General features: G+C 38.0%; 5 protein-coding genes across 8 annotated transcripts; 2 read left to right on the top strand and 3 right to left on the bottom strand.

Annotated features, from left to right (window-relative positions):
• Window positions 1-1,329: 1,329 nt before the first annotated feature.
• LOC111798078 (LOW protein: nuclease-like protein) lies at window positions 1,330-4,341 on the top strand. The gene is made up of 2 exons (XM_023681035.2): window positions 1,330-2,749; window positions 4,202-4,341. Exon 1 carries the CDS (start codon window positions 1,395-1,397, stop codon window positions 2,730-2,732), a length of 1,338 nt encoding a protein of 445 aa, XP_023536803.2. The 5' UTR covers window positions 1,330-1,394; the 3' UTR covers window positions 2,733-2,749; window positions 4,202-4,341.
• On the bottom strand, window positions 3,325-6,530 carry LOC111798079 (temperature-induced lipocalin-1-like). Its single transcript, XM_087125810.1, has 2 exons — window positions 5,228-6,530; window positions 3,325-4,624 (listed from the first exon to the last, which is right to left on the bottom strand). Exons 1-2 carry the CDS (start codon window positions 5,597-5,599, stop codon window positions 4,439-4,441), a joined length of 558 nt encoding a protein of 185 aa, XP_086981936.1. The 5' UTR covers window positions 5,600-6,530; the 3' UTR covers window positions 3,325-4,438.
• A 766-nt stretch (window positions 6,531-7,296) lies between these two features.
• On the top strand, window positions 7,297-10,719 carry LOC111798603 (uncharacterized). The gene is made up of 3 exons (XM_023681850.2): window positions 7,297-7,714; window positions 9,303-9,326; window positions 10,207-10,719. Exons 1-3 carry the CDS (start codon window positions 7,522-7,524, stop codon window positions 10,503-10,505), a joined length of 516 nt encoding a protein of 171 aa, XP_023537618.1. The 5' UTR covers window positions 7,297-7,521; the 3' UTR covers window positions 10,506-10,719.
• A 398-nt stretch (window positions 10,720-11,117) lies between these two features.
• Window positions 11,118-14,765, bottom strand: LOC111798601 (two-component response regulator ORR24). Of its 3 annotated transcripts, none has more exons than XR_015421677.1 (7): window positions 14,556-14,764; window positions 14,253-14,407; window positions 13,515-13,667; window positions 12,935-13,336; window positions 12,773-12,849; window positions 11,262-12,661; window positions 11,118-11,168 (listed from the first exon to the last, which is right to left on the bottom strand). XR_015421677.1 is itself a non-coding variant. In XM_023681849.2 (7 exons), exons 2-6 carry the CDS (start codon window positions 14,398-14,400, stop codon window positions 11,474-11,476), a joined length of 1,968 nt encoding a protein of 655 aa, XP_023537617.2. In that variant the 5' UTR covers window positions 14,401-14,407; window positions 14,556-14,765; the 3' UTR covers window positions 11,118-11,168; window positions 11,453-11,473. The 3 variants fall into 3 exon arrangements, 2 of the variants coding, with proteins under 2 accessions (XP_023537617.2, XP_023537616.2); XM_023681849.2 differs by having other exon boundaries at window positions 11,453-12,661; window positions 14,556-14,765; XM_023681848.2 differs by having other exon boundaries at window positions 11,118-12,661.
• Window positions 14,766-15,728: 963 nt separating this feature from the next.
• Window positions 15,729-20,967, bottom strand: LOC111798237 (Calcineurin-like metallo-phosphoesterase superfamily protein). Of its 2 annotated transcripts, XM_023681264.2 has the most exons (9): window positions 20,763-20,967; window positions 20,545-20,595; window positions 18,735-18,756; window positions 18,347-18,461; window positions 18,059-18,091; window positions 17,244-17,366; window positions 16,416-16,522; window positions 16,249-16,320; window positions 15,729-16,176 (listed from the first exon to the last, which is right to left on the bottom strand). In XM_023681264.2, the coding sequence occupies exons 1-9, from the start codon at window positions 20,898-20,900 to the stop codon at window positions 15,788-15,790; spliced, it is 1,050 nt and encodes a 349-aa protein (XP_023537032.2). In that variant the 5' UTR covers window positions 20,901-20,967; the 3' UTR covers window positions 15,729-15,787. The 2 variants fall into 2 exon arrangements, with proteins under 2 accessions (XP_023537032.2, XP_023537034.2); XM_023681266.2 differs by lacking the exon at window positions 18,735-18,756 and having other exon boundaries at window positions 20,545-20,655; window positions 20,763-20,894.
• Window positions 20,968-22,345: the final 1,378 nt, after the last annotated feature.

The following is a 22,345-nucleotide window of genomic DNA, read 5'->3' as shown; positions in this document are numbered from 1 at the left end:
AGATATTTTATTAGGGTTAAATTAATATATATATATATTTATTTATTTATTTATTTATTATGTAACGACAGGTCCACCGCTAGTAGATATTGTCCTCTTTAAGCTTCCCTCAAGACTTTTAAAACTTGTTTGCTAGAGGAAGGTTTCCACACCTTTATAAATGATATTTTGTTCTCCTCCCAAACTAATGTGAAACATCACAATCCACTCCCTTTGCCGCCTAGCGTCCTCGTTGGCACTCTTTCCTTTCTCCAACCAATGTGGGACCCTCGCCAAATCTACACCCCTTTGGGGCCAATGTCCTTACTAGTACATGGTCCGATGTCTGGCTCTGATACTATTTGTAATAACCCAAGTCCACCACTAGCAGATATTGTCTTATTTGAGCTTCCCCTCAAGGCTTTAAAACACGTTTGGTTGGAGAAGGTTTCCACACCCTTGTAAATGGTGTTTTGTTCTCATCCCCAACTAATGTGAGACATCACAATCCACCTCATTCGGGGCCCAATGTCCTTGCTAGCACTCTTTCCTTTCTCCAATCGATGTGAGACCCCGCCAAATCCACACCCCTTTGGGGCCAGTGTCCTTACTGGTACATGGTCCGATGTCTGGCTCTGATACTACTTGTAACGACCCAGGTCCACCGCTAGCAGATATTGTTCTCTTTGGGCTTTCCCTCGACGCTTTAAAACGCGTCTGCCAGGGAAATATTTCTATACCCTTATCGAGGATGTTTTGTTCTCCTCTCCAACCAACATGGAACGTCACAATATATTAATTAATTAATGTTTATTTAGAAAAAGATGAAAAGTGTATTAAAAATGGTAAAAAATAAATAAATACAATTCTATAAAATAGTAATAAAATTTTTTATTTAGCTTTTAAAATTTGAAAATAATTTAAAATGGTGGAGTGTTTTTTTTGGTTAAATTAATAATAATAAAAAAAAACCCAAATATTTATTTAAAAAATTCAATAATATCCTTAAATAAAACAAATACACATAAAATTTGAAAAAAAAAATCACAATTATTTCTATTATTATTTTTTTAATATCAATTACTATTTAGTTTTAAAAATATCTGAATGTTTCAAAAATATCAAATTTAAAAAAAAAAATTAAAAAATATACGTTTTAAAGATATTAATATTCTCAAAATTTTAGAAAAATAAAATTAAAAAAATTTGGAGATATTATATCAAAATTAAATTTTAAGTATTTTTAAAATAAATTAAGGATATCTTTAAAAGAAATTAAAAAAATTTAAGTTTTTATTTTTATTTTTATTTTTATTAATTTAGTGTTTATTTTAAATTCCTTTTATTACAAAGGACAGCGATATTCAAAGTGTTCACTGTATGCCCTCTGACGCCTAACGCCTCCCCTCTCCGCCATGGCCGCTGGAGGATTCAGCGGCGATAAGAGAACCACCAGAAGCTCCGCCATTAACGCCGGTGCCGTCACTACCAGAAGCAAGGCCAAGAAATCCGACCGGAAGAACCATCTCAAACACCAACTGGTAACCCTCATCGAAACCACCATTTCTTCCGCTCACTCATTTCTCTCTCTCAACGATCTCCACCTTCTTCCCTCTCAAACTCTTGCCCTTGAATCCTTCATCTATTCCACTTCATCCTCTCTTCAAGCTCTCTCTCCTTGTCTCCCCAAAGTTTCCCTGCATCCGCCGCCGCGGCAATGCTGGTTCCAACGCTTCCTCTCTGCGACGGCGGAGGTTGATTGCGACCCGAGATGGAATCTCTTCTTCCGTATGTCGAAATCGTCCTTCTCCCTCCTCCTTCGTCTCCTTTCCCCGATTCAAAGCTCCTCATCCACTTCCGTTCCGCCTGATTGTGCTTTAGCCGCTGCGCTTTTCCGATTGGCGCATGGCGCGAGTTACAAGGCGGTTGGGAGGCGGTTTGGGATTGATTCTGCTGACGCTTGCCGCTCGTTTTATGCGGTTTGTAAGGCTATCAATGACAAATTGGGGCATTTGCTTGAGCTTCGGTCTGATATTGATCGGATTGTAGTGGGATTTGGGTGGATTTCGCTTCCGAATTGCTGTGGGGTTTTAGGACTAAGAAGATTTGGGGTTGAAGGTGACCTTCTAGGTAAAGACGGATCGCTTCTGGTTCAGGCATTGGTTGATGCTGAAGGGAGGTTTCTGGATGTCTCTGCCGGATGGCCGAGCTCAATGAAACCTGAAACAATCTTGCGGCAGAGCAAGCTATATGCAGAAATTGAGAAATCCGGTGAATTACTCAAAGGCCCTGTTTATAATCTCGACGATGGAAAGCCCATTTCCCAATACTTGATAGGTGATTCTTGCTTCCCCCTTTTGCCATGGCTTTTGACACCATACATGAAACTGAACGAGGAAGATAGCTCTGGTTTTCCTGAGAGAGCATTCAATTCCACACACAATCGTGCAATGGGGTTGGTTAACACAGCGTTTTGCAAAGTCCGAGCTCGGTGGAAGCTTCTTTCAAAGCCATGGAAGGAAGAATGTAGAGATTTCTTCCCATTTATTGTGTTGACTGGGTGTCTACTGCATAATTTTCTCATTAAATGCAGTGAGAAACTAGAAGAAGAACAAGATGAAGAAGACGGAGCAAGTTGTTCTAGTGAGGAACAGAAGTTTCCTCTTTATGATGGTGAGACAGGAGATGATAGAGGTAAGGATATCAGAGATGCACTTGCCTTGCACTTGAGTAGGCTGAGCTTCAGAAGATGATTGCTTTGAACATCTTGGTAATTTTCATCTTTCATCAGCTGTATATATTCCTTTCCAATCTTTTAGAATATTTTGTCAAAACTGTTGATTGGAAGTCCTAGTTTGCTAGAAGAATATCCATTTTCTTTTGTCAACTCATTAGCTTCGTAATGATTTGATTCTTCTTATAGTTAGAGAAAGTATTTTTACACTTATCTACCATGAAAGTGACTTTGAAATCATTCTTTCTATATATAAAATTTCACAGAATCTGCAGTTCATGATTTGGAGTCCTCGAGAATGCAATGTTTTTGACATGATTTATTCCATTAAGTGAATAGTAATCACTTTTTGAATCTAATCATCTTAGGAAATTAACTTGAACCCCATTTGGATTTGCTCTGGTTAAGCTTGATCTTGAATTATAGTTGAAGTGAAATAACTACTCCGTGTACTGCAAGGGCTTTTGAAATATTTCTAGATGATTCTTTTTAGGGTAACAAAAAAGGTGGCCTTTTAAAGTTATACAGATGTTACCATTCTTCATCACAGACCATCCTAAAAGGCTGAAATTTCTATTCAAAAGCATCTTTTTTTTTTTTTTTTTATATTATTAACACCCCCTTTGGCTGGCTAAGTAACATAACGTGTTGAAAACTTTAATTTTAATGAACTAAAACACTAGAATTCTTGATTATGTAGACAGGCACTTTACTTTTCTACTGTATGAACTTCTTTTATGTGCTTATATAACCAGAGGCCATGAATGCAATGTCATGTTGAACTCTGAGAAACAAGTACAAGTGTGATATTAAACTGGTAAGAACATATACTACACTTGATCTCAGGCCGCCGAGAACGGTTTAATTACATGTTAATGTTGAGGATCGTTGGGAGGGAGTTCCACATGGAAATAATTATGGGTTTATAAGTAAGGAATACATCTCTATTGGTATGGGGCCTTTTGGCGAAACCATAAGTAAAGCCACGAGAGCTCATGCTCAAAGTGGACAATATCATGTCATTGTGGAGGGTCGTGATGTGTGGCTACTTTCTCATTGTTCTCCAGACTATAGCACATCAAATTGGAGGCTAGTTTGGCTTTATATACCTTCGTAGACTTCAATTCTCAACCCTCATAGCTCTTCTTTGCTTCTCTCAATCTTAATGAAGTTCTTGAATTATCCTATCATTACACGAGACTTCAGAGAATATGTTAAGTTCAATTTCATATATACTTCAATCTGGAGGGCTACCTGTTCTTGTATAGGACATTTTCACAGGCAAGGAGCTTGGATTGGAATATTTTTGCAGATTTTAAGTGGTTTTTAGGATAAATTCTGTGTGTTCAGGATGAACTGATATATTTATTTTGTTCTAAACATCCAACAAGCTGCCTTTTCTGTTTGATTGCCAACAAAAGGTAAACTGAAAAGAGTTGTAGTTTATAGCATATAAACTGCATTTGCATTCAAATTTCATTTTTACAGGATTGGGAAACTTCAGAACCTGGCAGTTCAAAAGTGAAATGTTGAGCTCACAGCCCCAGCTTCTTTCAACATTATTCAAGAAGGCTCTATACAGACAGCACAAAGGATTTATTGTAACAGTTCCACAAGATCAAGCACAAAGTCTTCACAGTATCAAACAAAACGTAGTGAAGCTTGACAAAATCATTGATGAACTCAAAGGTACAAAATTTAACTTCTTTTGTCTTCAAACCTTGATCATTTTCCAAGGATTGATTTGATCCACCATATTCCTTTTGTATCTTTTGGGCCTTCATCTCCCTCTGGTGGAGGGTCTGTGTGTGTTGTCCTGCGCAGCTTGCTCACATCATAACCCTGTTCCTTAGCTTTCTCCACCAGCTGATTATATATCTCCTCATCCAAATGATTCTGTCTGCACAAAATCTGTCAAAAAGACACCACGAAACAACACGATTCATAAACCTTCCATCGTTATAACTCAACCGTTAGAGCCTGTTTGGTGACCATTCCTGTGAGATCCCATGTCGGTTGGAGAGGAAAACGAAGCATTCTTATATATAAGGATGTGGAAACCTCTACCTAGCAGACACGCGTTTTAAAAACTTTAAGGAGAAGCCCAAATAGGACAATATCTGCTAGAGGTTGGCTTTGGTCGTTACAATTCAATTTTTGGTTATCTATTTTTAAAATTTATACTTATTTTCTTACCAATTCTTCAGTTTTGAAGAAAAGTTCGATTTCTTATTCAAATTCCAAAAACTAAAACAAGTTTTTCAAAACTACCCAAATAGTTATCATGTTAGGAATCACGACCTTCCACAATGGTATGATATTGTCCACTTTGAGCATAAGCTCTCATGATTTTGCTTTTGGGCTTCCCAAAATGCCTCAAATCAATGGAGATCTATTCGGTACTTATAAACTTTTAGCCAACGTGGGACTCTCTCCCCACGAACACTTCACAAACAACATCCGAAACTCCCCATGGAATCGTAGGATTAACAGAAAAGATAATCGAAATCATACCCAGAGGTAATTTCTACTAGGCTGACCAATCAAAGCATGGTGATAATCACCATCAAGATACAACACCCAGTAATCTCCAACAACAGGAACGATAGGCATAAAAGGAGGAACATAGAATTTAACTTGGAGCTTAGCTTCATCACTATCAGGGTTGGCCTTAACAGCAGTACCCTCAATGAACCCTCTCTTGCCATCAACCCATGTCTCATTTACGACATTCACCGACCGGTCGTCCCTCAGAGTGTAGGTCGCTCTGGTATTGGCTCCATTTCTGGGCTGGAACCTCGAAGGAAATGAAGCTATTTCGTACCATCGACCCATGTACCTCTGTAAGTCGACACCCTTCATGGCTTCCATCAATTTCTTCGCCATTGTTGAATGTTTGAGCTTCTGAGAGAGATCTGAGAGGGGTTTTTGTTCTGTTTCTTGGTGCTTTGATTTGAATATATGGGTGTTGAAGTAGAAGATGTCGATCCGTTTTTAGATTTTTTAGTGCCAAAGTTTTATATTTAAGGCTTATTATTTTAAATCTTTTGAAATTAAAAAAGGAAAAAAAAAAAAGTGATTTTTTTTTTTTTTTTTTTTTACTCATGTCAAATTCATAATGAAGTTCATTTAATTCTACTTTTTATCCATTTTTGGGTTTCTTATTTTTTTAGTATTATAACTAAAAATATTTTGAATTTCAAAGTTTTTTTTACTAGACATATGGGTTAAATTTAAACTTTAAAAATTAAAATGAACTCGAGATCTAAATGTGCTACTAAAAAACTTAATCTGTGATGTCTCACATTGGTTTGGGAGGAGAACAAATCACCCTTTATAAGAGTGTGGAAACCTTCCCCTTGCAGACGGGTTATAAAGCCTTGAGGGGAAGCTCGAAAGGGAAAGCCCAAAGAGGACAATATCTGCTAGCGGTGGATCTGGGTCGTTACAAATGGTATCAGAGCCAGTCACCAGACGATGTGCCGGCCTTCTTGCTGTTCCCCGAAGGGGGTAGACACGAGGCGGTGTGCCAGTAAGGACGCTGGGCCCCGAAGGGGGGGTGGATTGTGATGTCCCATGTTGGTTGGGGAGGAGAACAAATCACCTCACACTAGCAGAGCCCGAAACCTTCTCCTAGCAGATGCATTTTATAGCCCAAAGAGGACAATATCTGCTAGCGGTGGATCTGGGTCGTTACATAATCAACCGGAGGTATCATTTTATTTGGGTTTATTTGGGTTAAATTGAGTTCTCAATTGAACAATTTTTAATTCGTTATTAATCTTAGGAAACATATATATTTTGTGTTAAGGGTACCATTATACATACTATATTAATTTTAATTATATATATTTTTTACTATATTAATTTTAATTATATATATTTTTTATTATTTATTCTTCGATTAATCTTAAAAATAAAAACTTTAAGCTTTTAGAAAGTTATTTAAAAAAATATATGAGGGTTGAATTACAAATCTTAATTTAATATTTTAAAATAAATAAATATTTTTTTTTGCAATATAATGAAAATGTCGATTCATCTTTCCCGCACCGAAACAGTGCAGTCAACTGTTGCGCCTCAACTCATTTCGGGGAGAACTAGCTAGCTCTAGGTTCGAGTGGCATTTCACCCCTAACCACAACTCATCCGATGATTCTTCAACATCAGTCGGTTCGGACCTCCACTTAGTTTCACCCAAGTTTCATCCTGGTCATGGATAGATCACTCAGATTCGGGTCCTTAAGTAGTGACAATTGCCCCAGGAAGACTCCCTTTTGCTCCGGCTCTAGTGAGTTCCCTTAACAAAGCCACTGCCTATGAGTCCCAGTTCATTCTTCAACAGGCACGCGGTTAGAGTCCTGGTCGTGTCGATATCAAAATTTTGAAGAAAAGTGTACCAAAATTTCCTATATTTGAAATATATTGAAATAGGAAGATGTATTATTGATTTTGAAAAGTGTGTGTATATATATGTATATGTATATATATATGGTGGGGTTGGCTTTATTTAATTATTATCTCCTTCTCATAGCTATTGCATAATGAATTCAACTGAATTTAGAGGAAAAAATGGAAACTTTTTTTCTTTTTTAATGTTCATACACACCCACTTAATATTTACACCCACTTCTCCAAGAACAAATTGTAGCTATAGCTATAGTTTTGTTTGTTTTTTTCTCTCTTTTTTCTCCCCATTCATAGGTTTCAAACTTCCACTGCTGCAATTAGATCTCACTTCCTCAGTTTCTCACTAACACGGAAAGAAAACAAGAACCAAAACGGAAATTGGAAGATCTGGGTGAGCAATGTCACGCCGATCTGGGGCTTGCCTGCGCTGTTGTCTCGTGTTCTTCGCTGTAGTCTCTGCTTTGGCTGTTTGTGGACCGGCTTTGTTCTGGCGATTCAAGAAGGCTTTGCATTTGGGCGATTCCAAAACCTCCTGCGCTCCTTGCATCTGCGATTGTCCGCCCCCATTATCCCTTTTGAAGATCGCCCCCGGTATACTCTTTAATCTCTAATCTCTTGGCTAAGAAAACGCCTTCTCTTGTGGGTTGTTGCTTTGCATTTCTGTTCTTGTTGGATTAGTTGTGGAATTTAGTGAGATTTACAGATACCCTTTTGGAGGATTTGGTTGTTTGATCTGTTTTCATTGATGATTTTGATTCTGAGCTGTTTGTGTTCTTTGTAAATGGGTGTGGAAGAGTTAACCCATCTTAGATTTGGATTTCTACTCCATTTCTTCTCTCCTGTTAGGGCTCATAAAGCATGAACAAGGCATTTTTCAGCTTGAATTGTTGGTTTTTGTTAGGAAAATTTCCTGGAATTTGTGTTTTTCTTTACCTTCCTTTGGAGTAACAGCAATGGGTCGGTAGTTGCCATTTTACTGCTCTTTTTGGACGATTCACCTCTTAAATGGCGTTCGGATCTGAAATTATGAACATTGATTTGTTTCTTACTCTTCATTTTGAGTTCTGGTTGACGTGGGATCTCACAATCCACTCCCTTCGAGGCTCAACGTCCGTGTTGGTACTTGTTCCTCTCTCCAATTGATGTGGATGACACACTGCCCGGTGTCCACCCCCTTCGTGGATTAGTGTCCTCGCTGGCACACCACCCGGTGTCTGGCTATATACCATTTGTAACTGACCATCTCACAATTCACCCCCTTCGAGGTCCAGCATCCTTATTGGCACTTGTTCCTCTCTCCAATCGATGTGAGATCTCACAATCCACCCCTTTCGAGGTCCAGTGTCCTTGCTGGCACACTTTTCGGTGTTCACCCCCTTTAGGGTTTAGCATCCTCACTGGCACACTGCCCGGTGTTTGGCTTTGATAACATTTGTAATAGTTCAAGCCTACCGCTAGCAGATATTGTTCCCTTTGGACTTTCTCTTTCGGGCTTCCCCTAAAGATTTTTAAAACGCATCTGTTAGGGAGAGGTTTCCACGTCTTTATAAAGAATGTTTCGTTCTCCTCTCCAACGGATGTGGGATCTCACATTATACATCATGCTTACTGTCTATCCTTGATCCACGACCATTGAATTAGCAATGGCCATGTAGAATTGCTTCATAAATGAATATGATTCTGAACCTATTTCTGTTGTTTGGAAAAGGAAACACCCAGTTTCAATATAGAATGCATATGCCTCCAAGGCTGGTCCTAGTAGCAAAAGTTCGAAATATTTGGGATAAATTACCTAAGGGTCTCGGGCTCGAGCCTCTAGGGGAAGCCCGTTTCTCCGTTGAGCATTGAGTCTCGATACCATGGCTATAAAAATGATTTATAGATTGCACATGGTTACTCAATGCTTCTACTTGTCAAATGAATATAAAAATGATATATTCTGTAACGGTCCAAACCCATTACTAGTAGATATTGTCTTCTTTGAGCTTTCCTTTTCGGGCTTCCCCTCAAGGTTTTTAAGACGTGTCTACTAGGGAGAGGTTTCCACGCCCTTATAAAGAATGCTTCGTTCTCCTCCCGAACAAACGTGGAATCTCACATATTGTTTGATTTGTGTTGTTACTAGATTCATTGTTGCTTCTACACTAACACATCTTTTTTCTTGCTTCTTCTTTTATAGGTCTGGCCAATCTCTCTGTAACAGGTTAGAATTCATCCCTCGAATTCAACTTCACGATGAACTTCTTGTCTTCATTACGTGAAAATCACGACGATGTTTTCCTAGCACTGTCGTGTCGCTTTTCATGGTTGACTGAATTAAACTATTTTTCGTTCAAATTTTATATTCTACCTTTTCTTCTATACAGGAGAACACAAATGGTATGTTTGAGCTACTTGCATGTTTTTTTTCTGTTTTTTTGGAGAAAACTGTGCAGCTTTCATCACATTTTTCTCTCGTCTATTTCCACGACGTTATGATCTTTTTGAAGGTTTATATTTACTTGTTTCGGGTTCGATGTTTTCATTCTTCAACGAATCAAAACTCTCTTGAAATAATTTTGTATTCTACATTTCATTAAAGGGATTCTGCCAAAAGTTTCCTTCTTCTAGTCCTAGACATTCTCTGATATAGTGTTGTGCACTACGTCCAAACATTTGTCTTCCACTGCTCTTGTAGGCTATAGCATCTTCTTATATAGACGCTGGCTCGTTACAAATGGTATCAGGGTCAGATACCCGGCAGTGTGCCAGCGAGGATGCTGGACCCCCAAAGGGAGTGGATTGTGAGATCCTACATCGGTTGGAGAGGGGAACGAAACATCCCTTATAAGGGTGTGGAAACTTCTCCCTAGTAGACACGTTTTAAAACCGTGAGGCTGATGGCAATATGTAACGGGCCATAGCAGACAGTATCTACTTGGACTGTTATCGAGACAAATTTCATTCATATTAAGTATTATATGCACCATCGACCGTTTGCAACTCTTGTTCGAGCTTGAGACTTCATTTTGTTTAAGATCTCGAGATTATATCGACTTTTCTTTGACTTCCTTCAATGTATCTCATTTATTTATACGATACAGACTGTGGAGGAAATGACCCAGATCTCAAGCGGGAGATGGAAAAGCAATTTGTGGACCTTTTGACAGAGGAATTGAAGCTTCAAGAAGCAGTTGCTGGCGAACATACTCGCCATATGAACATCACTGTATTTGAAGCAAAAAGGGCAGCTTCTCAGTATCAGAGGGAGGCTGAAAAGTGCATTTCTGCAACCGAAACTTGTGAAGAGGCTCGAGAACGTGCCGAGGCATTGACGATCAAGGAGAGGAAGCTTACATCATTATGGGAGCGACGAGCCCGCCAAATGGGTTGGGATGGGTAATAACTCTATCATCTCATAGTCCCGTCTCTTAGTTCAACTAGTCGTCAAGCCTTCAACCCCACGAGATCAATCGAGCGAAGTGCTCGGTTCATCAATTTCTCAAGGCATAATGTTCTCTCTTTTCTCCATTACTTGTGTTGCACTGTTCCTGAAAACATGTCAATTCTACGTCAAAATTCATACATGACAATGTTATAGATCCCACTCTTCTGCATATGCTACATGACCTGTTCTTGAGCGTGTTTAATCCGTTCATGAACTTGGAATAGATCGTATGTTTCTCGTATCGAAAAAACTGAGCTGTTCTCAGCTTTGACACCAGGTTATTTCTAACAACTAAAAAGAAAGTAACGATACTTCAAAACGACGGTATTAATCGAAATGGAACCGGGAAAGGATTTCATACGTAGAAGAATAGAACGAGTTCTCCTGTCATTATTCTAGTAACAAATCAACCAGGCAAGAAATATAGCTAATGATAAGAGAACTACATCATCAAAGAAACATGAAGATACAGTGTTGGGATTCTGTTCTAAAAATCATTCCCCTTTTCCAATCATTCAGCAGCAGCAAGAGTCTTCATATACACGACGACCCGAGAGACCCGAGAGATTGAGTATCAAATCCAAATTCGTCATTTATTTGAATAGATCGATCATGATCCTGCATCACATAGCGATGTAAATGAGAAACAACTTGTCGAGCGGGTTCGAGAGCTCCCTGCTCCATTCGAAAACCAACTATGACCTTACTAACCCATTACCCGTCCCGCTAACCGGTTACATCGAGCCCCACTCTTTTACATTCTGCTAAAATGTATGCTATTCTGTCCTCGTTCTTACATCTGTCCGATCTTGAACCAAGGGGGAATATTGTTCGAGTAATCCGAATACAACTAGGAGAACAATTGAATATAGTTACGAAAAAAGGAAACGTCTTGACGATACCTGTTTCGACGGAGCATTCATCTATTCATCCAGGGAACTAAAACTATAGTGTAGCTTTGTTGGATCCATGAGACTTTTTCCGTCGAAGTTCATCCAAGTCTCCATCATCAACGTTTCTGCGTCTTGCTGAATGAAGGCGGGAGCGTCGTTATTCAACTGGTTAGTCAAAGAGCTACCGATGTTTTCGAGACAGATCGCATTGTTCGGATCTGCTGAACTCGGGTCCAAGGGATCTGCAACACTATTCCCAGAAACAAGAGAGTTTCTCAATATAGAACTATGGTTGCCATAGTAATTCTGTTTAGCTGTTTCCCATTGTTGCTTTGATCTGTCATTCATGGCATCGACAACCCGATCCATTAGTTCGTCGTAGCATTGCGTCTCCCCTCTTAAATCAAGCTGAGAACTCGAGTCCACGCTAGTCGAAGGAAAACCAACAGGAAAGTTTTCGTTATCGGGCTGAGCCGAAGAAATCGTCAAATTAATCGCAGGCATTCCATCAGAAGGGTAAGTTCCAGTGAGCGAGACACCCTGCCAGTTTTTGTTCGACTGACCATGGCTGCCCAAGATATTAGATACGCCCGTGCTGCAGCCAACGGATTCCGGGTTGATTGGAGATACCTTAAAACAAGACTGATCTCGAAACTCTCCGCTGCCATGACTCTGTTGCTTATGTCCTTGTAACATCAACGAATGGCTCGAAACACCGAAGTCAAAATTGCTCGAGCAACCAACAGCCACTCTAGCATCAGGGAAGCTCGTGGAAACTGTAAAACTCGAGACATCATTTATCAAATTCGACTCTTTAAATGGTGCGTTGTGTTTGTCCCAATGCGACTGGATGTGATCCGATGGCGTCGAAATACTGTTGAATATACTTGGTGGTCGGTTTGAAAGCAAGAGAGTCGGATGGGGTTTCCCGAGTATATTCAATGAGCTACTCAAGTTATGGGAAGCACCCTGTTGGATCATTCCCGAGGAAGCAATACCGTGTAAGCTCAATCCAGCAGTAGAGTTTAATCTACCAACGATTCCTCGAGAGGGATACGACGAGAACGTAGCGTTCGAGAGCCTTCCCGTTCCCGTCATTGAAAATCCATTGAGTGAAGCCATGGGCCTGAAGGAGGTGTCTTTACCTCCAAATGCAGCCATCATATTACATTGCTGAGCTTCCTTAGTACACATTTTTTTAAGGTACTGCCTGTATTTCTGCAATGAAGCACAAGAAAGTAGAGTTTAGGTAGCCATTCAAACCGAACGAGCTTCACGAACCTCCCACCGAAATTAAGACATAAACGAAAAGAACGAAAAGATCAATGCCTGAAGATGGCTAGCGACATTTTCTCTTGTGAGTCCTTCGACGTTCATTAGATCGAGGATCTTTTTAGGAACGGCCTCTGCATCAGAAATTTATATAAAGATCAAGAAGAAAAAACAAAGAACTAAGCACAAGAATGCCTAAAAAAACACCAAAAGACATACTTTCATAGCCCAAATGATTAACAGCTGCAATAAACTTCCTATGCAGCTCACCGAACCAAACTACCCTTTGCTTTTTTTGGGACGAGGAGTCGTCGGTCTCGTATGCGCTCTCTTCTTCACCTCCTTCCTCATCGTCATCGTCGTCTTTCCGCCTTTTACCAGGTTTCCCGTTATCAGCACTCGCCGCAGACGGGAAACCTTTTACAACTTCAACAGTTTGACATAAAGTGTCATTACCATTAGTGCACTCATTTTGGTTCTTAGCTGAGGAAGTCTTTCTTCGGAGGACGTGTTGCCATATGTTCTTCAGCTCCTCAATTCGAACGGGTTTCAGCAAATAATCACAAGCACCGTGAAAAACTCCCTTCTTTACAAGCTCGGTATCGCTATGCGCAGACAGCACTAGAACCATATTTGAACAGAGAAATGCAATCAAAACCAACCCATCCATCAATTCAACACAATTAAATTTATATCTGCATCTATACATAAAGACCCGAATAACGACGGTAAGACCGAGATGAAGTAATAAAGAAAGAAATCAACTAAAACATCGTAGAGTAGAAGTGTTCGTTCTCACTGATAACAGGTAGGTCCATTTCAAGGCCTACGAGCTCGAGGAGCTTAAAACCATCCATGTCTGGCATGTTCACATCACTGATAACCAAATCAAACTTGTTTCTGTTTTCCCTCAACATTTTAAGTGCCTGAATCGCCTGATTCGTCGTTGTAACTGCGATAAATAACATAAGCTCGAGGATAAACATCAGTATGCAAAGCCATTGGAAGCCAAAAAAACAATCAGTTCATTAACATCCTTAATCGCCAAAGTCAAAGTGTTTAAGGTGACTTTCGAAACGACGAAAGGTACTTTTAAAACATTTTCGATATTTCATGATGTTTGGTCGTTTATTCAAAAGAGATTCTAAAAATAGGATACCAAAGATTCACTTAAAAAGAAGCATATGATTAAAGATTCCACCAAAAAGTATCCATAAAAAAAGTGGCTAAAAACAATACTCAAAATCATCCTTAACTCACTCAAAACATCACAAGGTAATCATCAAGAACCTCAAAGAGTATCCAACAATCCAAAATCAGACAGATTTGGACTTACTATTTCCAGACAGACAAACATGTTCATGATAGAAATGTTTCAAAAACAAGACAAAAGGTGTTCTTGCAATCAAACTATGTTCTTCAAACACATAAACAAGATTCACTGACAAAAAACAAACCAATAAGCATTTGAGAGTCAGAAACATTCAATAAACAAAGATTTCCTCAAAAAAAGACACTAAATCCAACAAAAACTTACCATGATATTGACATTTACGAAGCAAATTCTCCAAAACCTTAAGGCAAATGGGGTCATCATCCACAGCAAGAACACGCATACCAATAGGAAACTGATCCATAACCCCATTTTCACCCACCAAATTAGCTCTTCGATCCTCCACAGTCATAGTGAACCTAAAACCCACACGACCCACAACAACAACAACAAAAAAAACCTCAAAATCCTCAAAATCATGAACAAAGAAACAAAGCCGACAAGATGGGTATGTCTAAAAATCAAAGAAGAACGAGGGAATCAATGTCTCCGACCAGAAAAACAAACCTTAAACTTCACACTCTGTTCTTCTTTCTTCTTCTTCTTCTTCTTCTTCTTCCCCCTCTTCTGGGTCTGTGTGAAACCCAAAATTCCTTCGACAGAGGACAAGAACAGCAAATATTTTTATAAGAAAATGTCAAATGGGGGCATAAAAATTAGTGCTTTGTTCCCTTTTTATGCCATTTTGCAGCCTTCATTTTCCTTTCTCTTTTTCTTATGGTAATGTCCCTTTCTTTAGCCTCTATATTATTGGAGGCTCCCTGAAAGTTCTGATCTTGTGCATCTCGACTCCACCTTTACTCCCATGTGCCCCTTCTCCCTATACATTAATGTTTGAAAATGCACTCCCAATAGTTTCATTACTTGTAGTTAAGACCCCTTCACGCAATAAACAAAATATTCTTTATTCCATTTATGACTTTCGGAGACCATAAAAATCCATTTTTTCACCCAATCCATTGCTCGTTTTAAATTACGTTTTTCCTTTTCTTCTTCGCTTCCATATATTCTCGATCGAGATAACAAAATATTCCATTTTTTTCTACTTCACGTGTTCTTTAAACCGAGTAAGAAAACTATATATATATATATACATAAATAGGCGTGTCAAATGAGCTACATTATTTAACGAACAAACTGTTATTAATATTAGAAATTAAATAGAGTTGAAAGTTCTATTTTTGTTAAATTAAGAGTTTAATTTTTTTTTTTTTTTTTTGAAAATTTTGTATTTAATAAAGTTTTAATATGTTTTTAAGCTTAGTTTTTTTTAATTAACAAGTTTATTAGCTTTAATTCATTTTATAAATTTTAAAAAATGTGAAATAATTTATATGAAAGTATTTTATGGACAAAATTAAAATTTTAGGAATTTATATTTAATGATATATTAGATATAAAATTATATTAAGTAAATATAATTATCAAAATTATGGTAGTTTATTTTTCATACCATAAATAACTTGCCACATTCCATTTTTATCCCTCTAATTATCAATTAATATTAATGAAATATATATAATTCTTCCTTGGATTAGTAAAATTACAAGAAAATAACGATTTTTATTTTTATTTTTTTAAATCATGTTTTTTTTTTTAATTTTAAAAATTATTAATTTATTAAATTTATAAATTTTAAAACGTGTAGAATCTTCAATATGATAGTAAATAAAAAAAATTAAAAAAAAAAAAACTACATTTGAAAAACGTTTAATAAGATTTGAACAATTTGGAGGAAGCTAATGGCTACTTTTGTACATCAAATGCTCCTCATTCAACAAGCTCTCATCACCAACAACAGAGATCCAACTTTCAGTGATCTTATCCACCCGCCCATCTGAAACGTCGATTACAGTGAATGCTCGTTTGGAGCGTATTGGAACGGGCTGGGAAGAGGACGTTTCGCTACTCGTGAAGGTTGTTCTTCCCTCGCATTCTTCATCGAAGTTACTATGAACCCTTGGAACTATAGCTCCGTTAAGGTAAATGGTATTGTCAGCTGCAACGACTATCATTTTACGATGACCGCCGCCGTATGCGAGTTCTTTATGCATATGCCCGAACACAACCAACGGAGGGACGTGAAATTTTCCGTTCTCTTTCAAGGAGGATATGGCTTGTGCTAGATCTATACCAGAGCAACATGTATTGGAATGATAAAGTCCCCATTTCTAAAGTTACTTTGGAAGAGATATTTTACCTTCATCACCATTGTCTCCACCCCCAAATACCCAATCTTTTCCACAAATGTCACTTGCACAAGAACCAAGACCTGCAAAACAAGAAACACGAAATCGTTCGGTCGAGAAGAGCAATAGATGAATGCATCTCGAACAGAATTTAATCAACTTTGCTGATAAACCGCACCAGAAGGCCCGTTATGTGCAAGAATTATAACCAAATGATCTTCGGGCGCGCCTATCGCAGCTTCGTATATTCTCTTCGCACTTGTTTCCATGTCTTTGACGCCATATCTAAGGGGACAAAATCCAATTTTTAGACAGCTTTAGAATTCAAAATGGTCACGAGGGTTGAAGAGACTAGTAATGTGAGATCACACATCGATTGGAGCGAGGATGCTGGGCCCAGAAAGGAGGTGGATTGTGAGATTCCACATCGGTTGGAGAGAGAAACGAAGCATTCTTTATAAGGGGGTGGAAATCTCTCCCTAGCAGATGCGTTTTAAAAACCGTGAGGAGAAGCCCAAAAAGGAAAGCCCAAAGAGGACAATATTTGTGGGCTTGGACTGTTACAAATAGTATCAGAGCCAACACCGGGCGGTGTGCCAGCGAGAACGCTGGCCCCGAAAGGGGTGGATTGTGAGATCCCACATCGGTTGGAGAGGGGAACGAAACATTCTTTATAAGAGTGTGGAAACCTCTCCTTAGCAAACGCATTTTAAAAATCTTGAGAGGAAGCCCCAAAGAGGACAATATTTGCTAGCGATGGGCTTGGGCTGTTACAAGTAATACGTTCACGCGGAAGCTCTAAAGGTAGTTAGGATAAAGCAGCTAAGGTTTCATTAAGAGAGAGTAAACCAACTGGTTGATCAACAGTTCTGTTAAACTAAAAGTTTGATCTTAAAAGTTCAGAATAACAAGGAAAATTTAATATTAAGGTAATTAGAACTGGAATTGAACTAATTAAAGATGTTTTAGTCCACTTCAAAAAGAACCGATGAGAAATGATAAGTACCTTGCGGAAAGAAGCTGCCTCCTAAACAACCTTCCACCATGGGAAAAAGGTCGTCCACCGACAATGCTTAGTTTTTGCTCGGGGAAGTCCACGCGTCGGTAAGCGATATGGTCCTTGCCAAGACTGTTGACAGAGAGATGAACATTTTCCCTTTATTCTTGCAGTTTAACCAAGCATGAATCCACACTAGAACATGCACACAGTTATGAAACATCTACTGAAAATATGTTCGAATGACTTAACTTCCACATCGCAACAAACAAGCTAAGAGCTAACTCAAAGCGAATAGGAAAAACCCATATCACTAACCATGAGTATTTCTGTAATAGCCTTGGCCAACGCTAGCAGATATTGTTCTCTTTAGGCTTTTCCTTCAAGGACTTCCCCTTGACGTTTTAAAACACGTATGCTAGGGAGAGGTTTCCACATCTTTATAACGTGGGATCTCACAATCTACCCCTCTTGGGGTCTCAACGTCCTCGCTGGCACACCGCCCAGTGTCTGGCTCTAATACTATTTGTAATAGTCCAAGTCCACTACTAGCAAATACGATCCTCTTTAGACTTTCCCTTCAAGGACTTCCTCTCAAGATTTTAAAACGAGTTTGCTAGAGAAAAGTTTCCATACCCTTATAAAAAAAATGTTTCGTTCCCTTCTCCAACCAATGTGGAATCTCACCATTTCTAAATTGAATCATAACATTCTAAAAAATTTATAAACAACCTCGTGCAATTCATATTGATTTTCATTTTCTTTTCGGAATTTCTCGAGCCTCCTAATTGTATCAATTAATCATACGTATGAAATAGACTCACCATTCTAACTGGAGTTGAACACCATCCTTTTTCCTGAAATTTCACATTCAAATCAGGAGTTAATGAAGTTAATGAAGTTAATATATCACATCAACAACATTAAGTGGTTTACATGCAGCATATCAAATGCCCCTACACTTCATCTCTGACAAACAAATATCTGGACAGAACATTACTCTTCACATATTGGAACCAGATATTGGAATGAATCAATTTCCAATGTAAGCAAAAATCTTTGACTTAATGAAAATAATAACTTATAATAAAAAGGGGCATAGCTGTACATACTCTTGAGAAAAGCATGGCGTAAACCAAGCATCATGGTTTCCCAGAATAGCTAGTTTTGCAAATTTAAGCTCTGCAATACTTCGAACCAGTTCGACGTTCTCTTCACCAAAATCGCCTGAAGAGAATCGAGATGGTGAAGGAAGGTGATAAGAAATGAGAAAAAGAATTGGAATATGCATATGTAACAAAGAAAAATCTGTGGTCTCTTAGACATCAGAGGATCCAATAACATGCTCAGTGTTCTGCGTTTCAGATTTTTAATAATAATCTCTTGTTACCGTTATTATTATTACCAGCAACCTGGAAAGGGGGGGGAGTATATAACATTCTCAAAGGTAGACGAAGAAGCATGGAAGCACAAGATAAAAAGAGAGAGAAAAGAGCATGCCTGTAAAGAGCACTAAGTCTGGCTGCATTAAGACATAAACCAACGTTAGAATGGGAAGGAAAAACATTGAATCAGAGTTGAATTGAAAGAAGAAATTGAAGGGAAATGAAGTGCAGGAATAAAAAGGTTTAGGATTGGGAGATAAATCCAAGATTCCAAGGGAATAGCTAGGCTAGTGTTTGGGGTAGTTCATCTGTAACAGCCCAAGTCCACCGCTAACAGATATTTTCCGCTTTGGCCTGTTACGTATTGCCATCAACATCACGATTTTAAAACACGTCCACTAGGGAGAGGTTTCCATACCCTTATAAGGAACGTTTTATTCCCCTCTCCAACTGATGTGGGATCTCACAATCTACCGCCTTGAGGGTCCAACGTCCTCGTTGGCACACCGCTCGATGTCTGGCTCTAATAGTATTTGTAACATCCCAAGCCCACCACTAGTAGATATTGTCCGCTTTTGCCTGTTACGTATCGCCGACAACCTCACGGTTTAAAACGCGTCTACTAGAGAGAGGTTTCCACACGCTTATAAGAAATGCTCCGTTCCCCTCTCTAACCAATGTGGGATCTCACATCATCCTTAAGGTTTGTAGAGTCCTACGTGTCATTCCACCCAGATGAAAATCTTTATTTAAACCAGCATACTATATATATATCCTCCAAGAGCAGAAACATCCATTTAAAATCTCGTTCATTTAATTAGATAAGCTGGAATGAGAGTTTCTAAGAAGGTAAAAACAATGACGCATTCATTAAGCTAATAGTTCTAATTCAATGCAGTGACATTTCCAACTTCCAAGCATGCAAAACACTATAGTATGTCATCATGCTCGCATCCTTTTGAAGACCAACCAAACATTACTCAATTTTCAGTCAGATTGGTTTGGTAGGCCATTGGAACCTAAAGATCTCCATCAGGGCAGTCTTCGAAATTCATTCAGTGGGGAAGGGATTCTCGAGCAAGTAAGAATTTGATCAATTATAGAAGTCTTAGTAGCACACACTCACAATATAGCTCCTCAGTTTCTAACATCAAATATGGTAAACGCAAATACTTATCCTATTCCTACGAGATTAATCATAATATGTACAAGTTTACACGAACACTATATGTAACGGCCCAAGGCCACCGCTAGTAGATATTGTCCTCTTTGAACTTTCCCTTTCGGGCTTACCCTCACGGTTTTTAAAACGCATCTACTAGGGAGAGGTTTCCACATTCTCATAAAGGGTGTTTCGTTCTCCTCCCCAACCGATGTGGGATCTCACACTGTAAATATGAGAATTGTATACATAATTGAAAGTTAACCATCCAATATTGTTGCAAGTTCATCTCATTGACTTCGATCTTACAAAAGAAGTTACAACTCCTAAAACTAAACACTTCTCCACTGAGTTAAGGGAAAAAAAAAGTCTCAACCCAAACCACCCAATGAATTTTCTGCAGATTGGAAGTAGTTTCATTTCTTAATCGATTCAACCAGCATCGGGTTCGCGTCAAGAAGGGCCGTAAACAATAAAAGGTTTAGAGAGCTTAAGATTTAATATCTTACGAGTTATCTTCGTAACCAAAAAAAGTTGATTGAGAAACAAAGAGATTATGTTTCACTCAGACCCCAACTCATAGGAGCTAATAGTGTCCTGTACTGACACTTAAAACAAAAGAGGAGATGCAATGGTTGAACCAGGAATCAAAAACCAGAACCATTACAAAGCTCAATCAATCCGTGTAAGTATTCTCTAGACAAAAGTTTCAATAATAAGATTATAATTCAGCTAAACTACGGATTACAGAAAGAAAACTTACCTGCAATAGTTGAAGTGCCTTGGTGTCTTCTCGTAAATCCCAATCCCCATGCTAGAAACCGTAAAGAGTAAGCAGGACAATCCATTCAAAGAACAGAACAACCGCAATTTCCTCGAAACAAAAATTAATGAATACAAAAATTTCCTAACCATTCCATTACATAAAAATGAGTTCGAATTACCAAAATCAACAGTCGAAAAAGAGAAAGAAAAGCTTACGACGTCACCGACGACGGCAATTCGAGCAAAGACAGCCATTGGAGAGAAGCGATGAAGGCTGCGATTAGGTAAAGAGGACGGAGGAGGAAGAGCAGAGAAAAAATAGACGAATGGCGCGGGGCTCAACGCGCGCAGCATTTGGTCGCCGGTTTTGTTCCGGCGACTTCTTTTCCACGCTTTTCCTTTTTTTTTTTTTTTTTTTTTTGGAATAAAAAAATTGTTTTTCTAGAAGAAAAAGGAATATTAAACATTTGACAAAATATTATTTATTATCTATTTAATATTTTCTAATTCACTTATTAATTATTACAAAAAAAAAATAAATAAGTAATGTAAAAATATTTATAAAAAAACTTAAATAATTTGAAATTTTGCACGAATTTGAATTTGATTATTGTATAATTAATTATAGAAAAAAATTGAAATCCAAAATTATTTTTTTGCCAAAAAAAAAACTTCTAAATATTCATTATTTTTTATATTAAATAATATTCAAAATATAATGTCGTAGTTATTTATATGGTTACGGCCGACATATAATAAATTATTCTCCTATTATTCCACGAGTTTCATTTTGACTTTTAATTTTAGAAATGGTCTATTTTTTTTATTTTATTTTTTTCATTAGCTAAATGAAAACGGGGACGAGGACGAAGATAAATAAAATAATTTAAAGTTACTATCGCACGTTTGAATGGACTAAGTAATGGTTGGCGAAGGAAGTTAAAAAAAAAATAATATGTTTTTTTAGTACTAAATATTTATTAGATAAATTTTAAAATTGAGAAAATTGAGAGATGCAATGTGGAGTTGACTCTAGACTTTTTTATGGATCGGATTGGTTTTGATAGTAATTTTTGAGCTACGGGCATGTAGGTCAACCTTTTAGGTCAAAGGATCGAGGTTGAGGCTAGAAATTGGGCTTTAGTTCTCGTTTTTAGGCCCATGTTAGATCTTGGGCTATACTTCGTGGCTCATTGACTAGTCAACCTTTTGTTCGCTTTTCATTTTTGGTGTTATGCCCTTGTCCCATCTCGAGGTCTTGGCTCCAAATGTTTTAGGTTTTATCTTCTCATTTGAGTCTTCAAATAGAGGTTGACATCTCGTTTGTGATCGAAGTATGCTTGAGGTTGATATACGAGAGAATTAGGTTGTGGGAATGGAAAACAAGCTCAACGAGGACGATGCAGCTTGAGGGCATGTAAGGAACATGCCTTCTCGATGCTAGATGAAGGCCTTAGCCTCGACTTCGTGTCGAGGTCGAACCGAGGAATTGGATCTTAGCCGCCAATTCATTTTCTCATTTGAAACTTTGTGGGATCCTTTATTGTTTCTCAATTTAGATATTTTTAAATTTTGATTCCAATTCTCGATGGACTATTTTATAAAATTTAGAACATAATTTTATAATTCTTAAATAAAAATATTATTTCAATTTGAAGGCAACCTTGATGATGCCAGCTGTATTATTAATAAAAAAAATAAAAATGTCATTTTCAGCATTAAAAAAAATCGTTCCAGAAATTTGGGCATAATATTTTAATTAGGATCATAATTCCAAATTTTATACTTCAACGCATACT

This window comes from Cucurbita pepo, chromosome 7, assembly GCF_057944985.1.
Source record: "Cucurbita pepo subsp. pepo isolate OVF chromosome 7, ASM5794498v1, whole genome shotgun sequence".
In the NCBI taxonomy this organism is placed as follows: Eukaryota; Viridiplantae; Streptophyta; class Magnoliopsida; order Cucurbitales; family Cucurbitaceae; genus Cucurbita; species Cucurbita pepo.
Note: the sequence above shows the minus strand (reverse complement) of the source record. Positions and strands in the feature narration are given on the sequence as shown.

Excerpts from the sequence above, each read along its gene's own strand:
- LOC111798078 (XM_023681035.2), top strand. The coding sequence starts at position 1,395 with ATGGCCGCTGGAGGATTCAGCGGCGATAAGAGAACCACCAGAAGCTCC.
- LOC111798079 (XM_087125810.1), bottom strand. The coding sequence starts at position 5,599 with ATGGCGAAGAAATTGATGGAAGCCATGAAGGGTGTCGACTTACAGAGG. Across the intron at positions 4,625-5,227 it reads CTAGTAGAAATTACCTCTGG|ATTTTGTGCAGACAGAATCA; the intron begins GTATGATTTCGA and ends TCTTTTTGACAG.
- LOC111798603 (XM_023681850.2), top strand. The coding sequence starts at position 7,522 with ATGTCACGCCGATCTGGGGCTTGCCTGCGCTGTTGTCTCGTGTTCTTC. Across the intron at positions 7,715-9,302 it reads CCTTTTGAAGATCGCCCCCG|GTCTGGCCAATCTCTCTGTA; the intron begins GTATACTCTTTA and ends CTTCTTTTATAG. Across the intron at positions 9,327-10,206 it reads GGCCAATCTCTCTGTAACAG|ACTGTGGAGGAAATGACCCA; the intron begins GTTAGAATTCAT and ends TATACGATACAG.
- LOC111798601 (XM_023681849.2), bottom strand. The coding sequence starts at position 14,400 with ATGACTGTGGAGGATCGAAGAGCTAATTTGGTGGGTGAAAATGGGGTT. Across the intron at positions 13,668-14,252 it reads TCGTAAATGTCAATATCATG|TTACAACGACGAATCAGGCG; the intron begins GTAAGTTTTTGT and ends TATTTATCGCAG. Across the intron at positions 12,850-12,934 it reads TAATCATTTGGGCTATGAAA|AGGCCGTTCCTAAAAAGATC; the intron begins GTATGTCTTTTG and ends TTTCTGATGCAG.
- LOC111798237 (XM_023681264.2), bottom strand. The coding sequence starts at position 20,900 with ATGCTGCGCGCGTTGAGCCCCGCGCCATTCGTCTATTTTTTCTCTGCT. Across the intron at positions 20,596-20,762 it reads TTGCCGTCGTCGGTGACGTC|CATGGGGATTGGGATTTACG; the intron begins GTAAGCTTTTCT and ends TACGGTTTCTAG. Across the intron at positions 16,177-16,248 it reads TGGAGACAATGGTGATGAAG|ATCTAGCACAAGCCATATCC; the intron begins GTAAAATATCTC and ends GCTCTGGTATAG.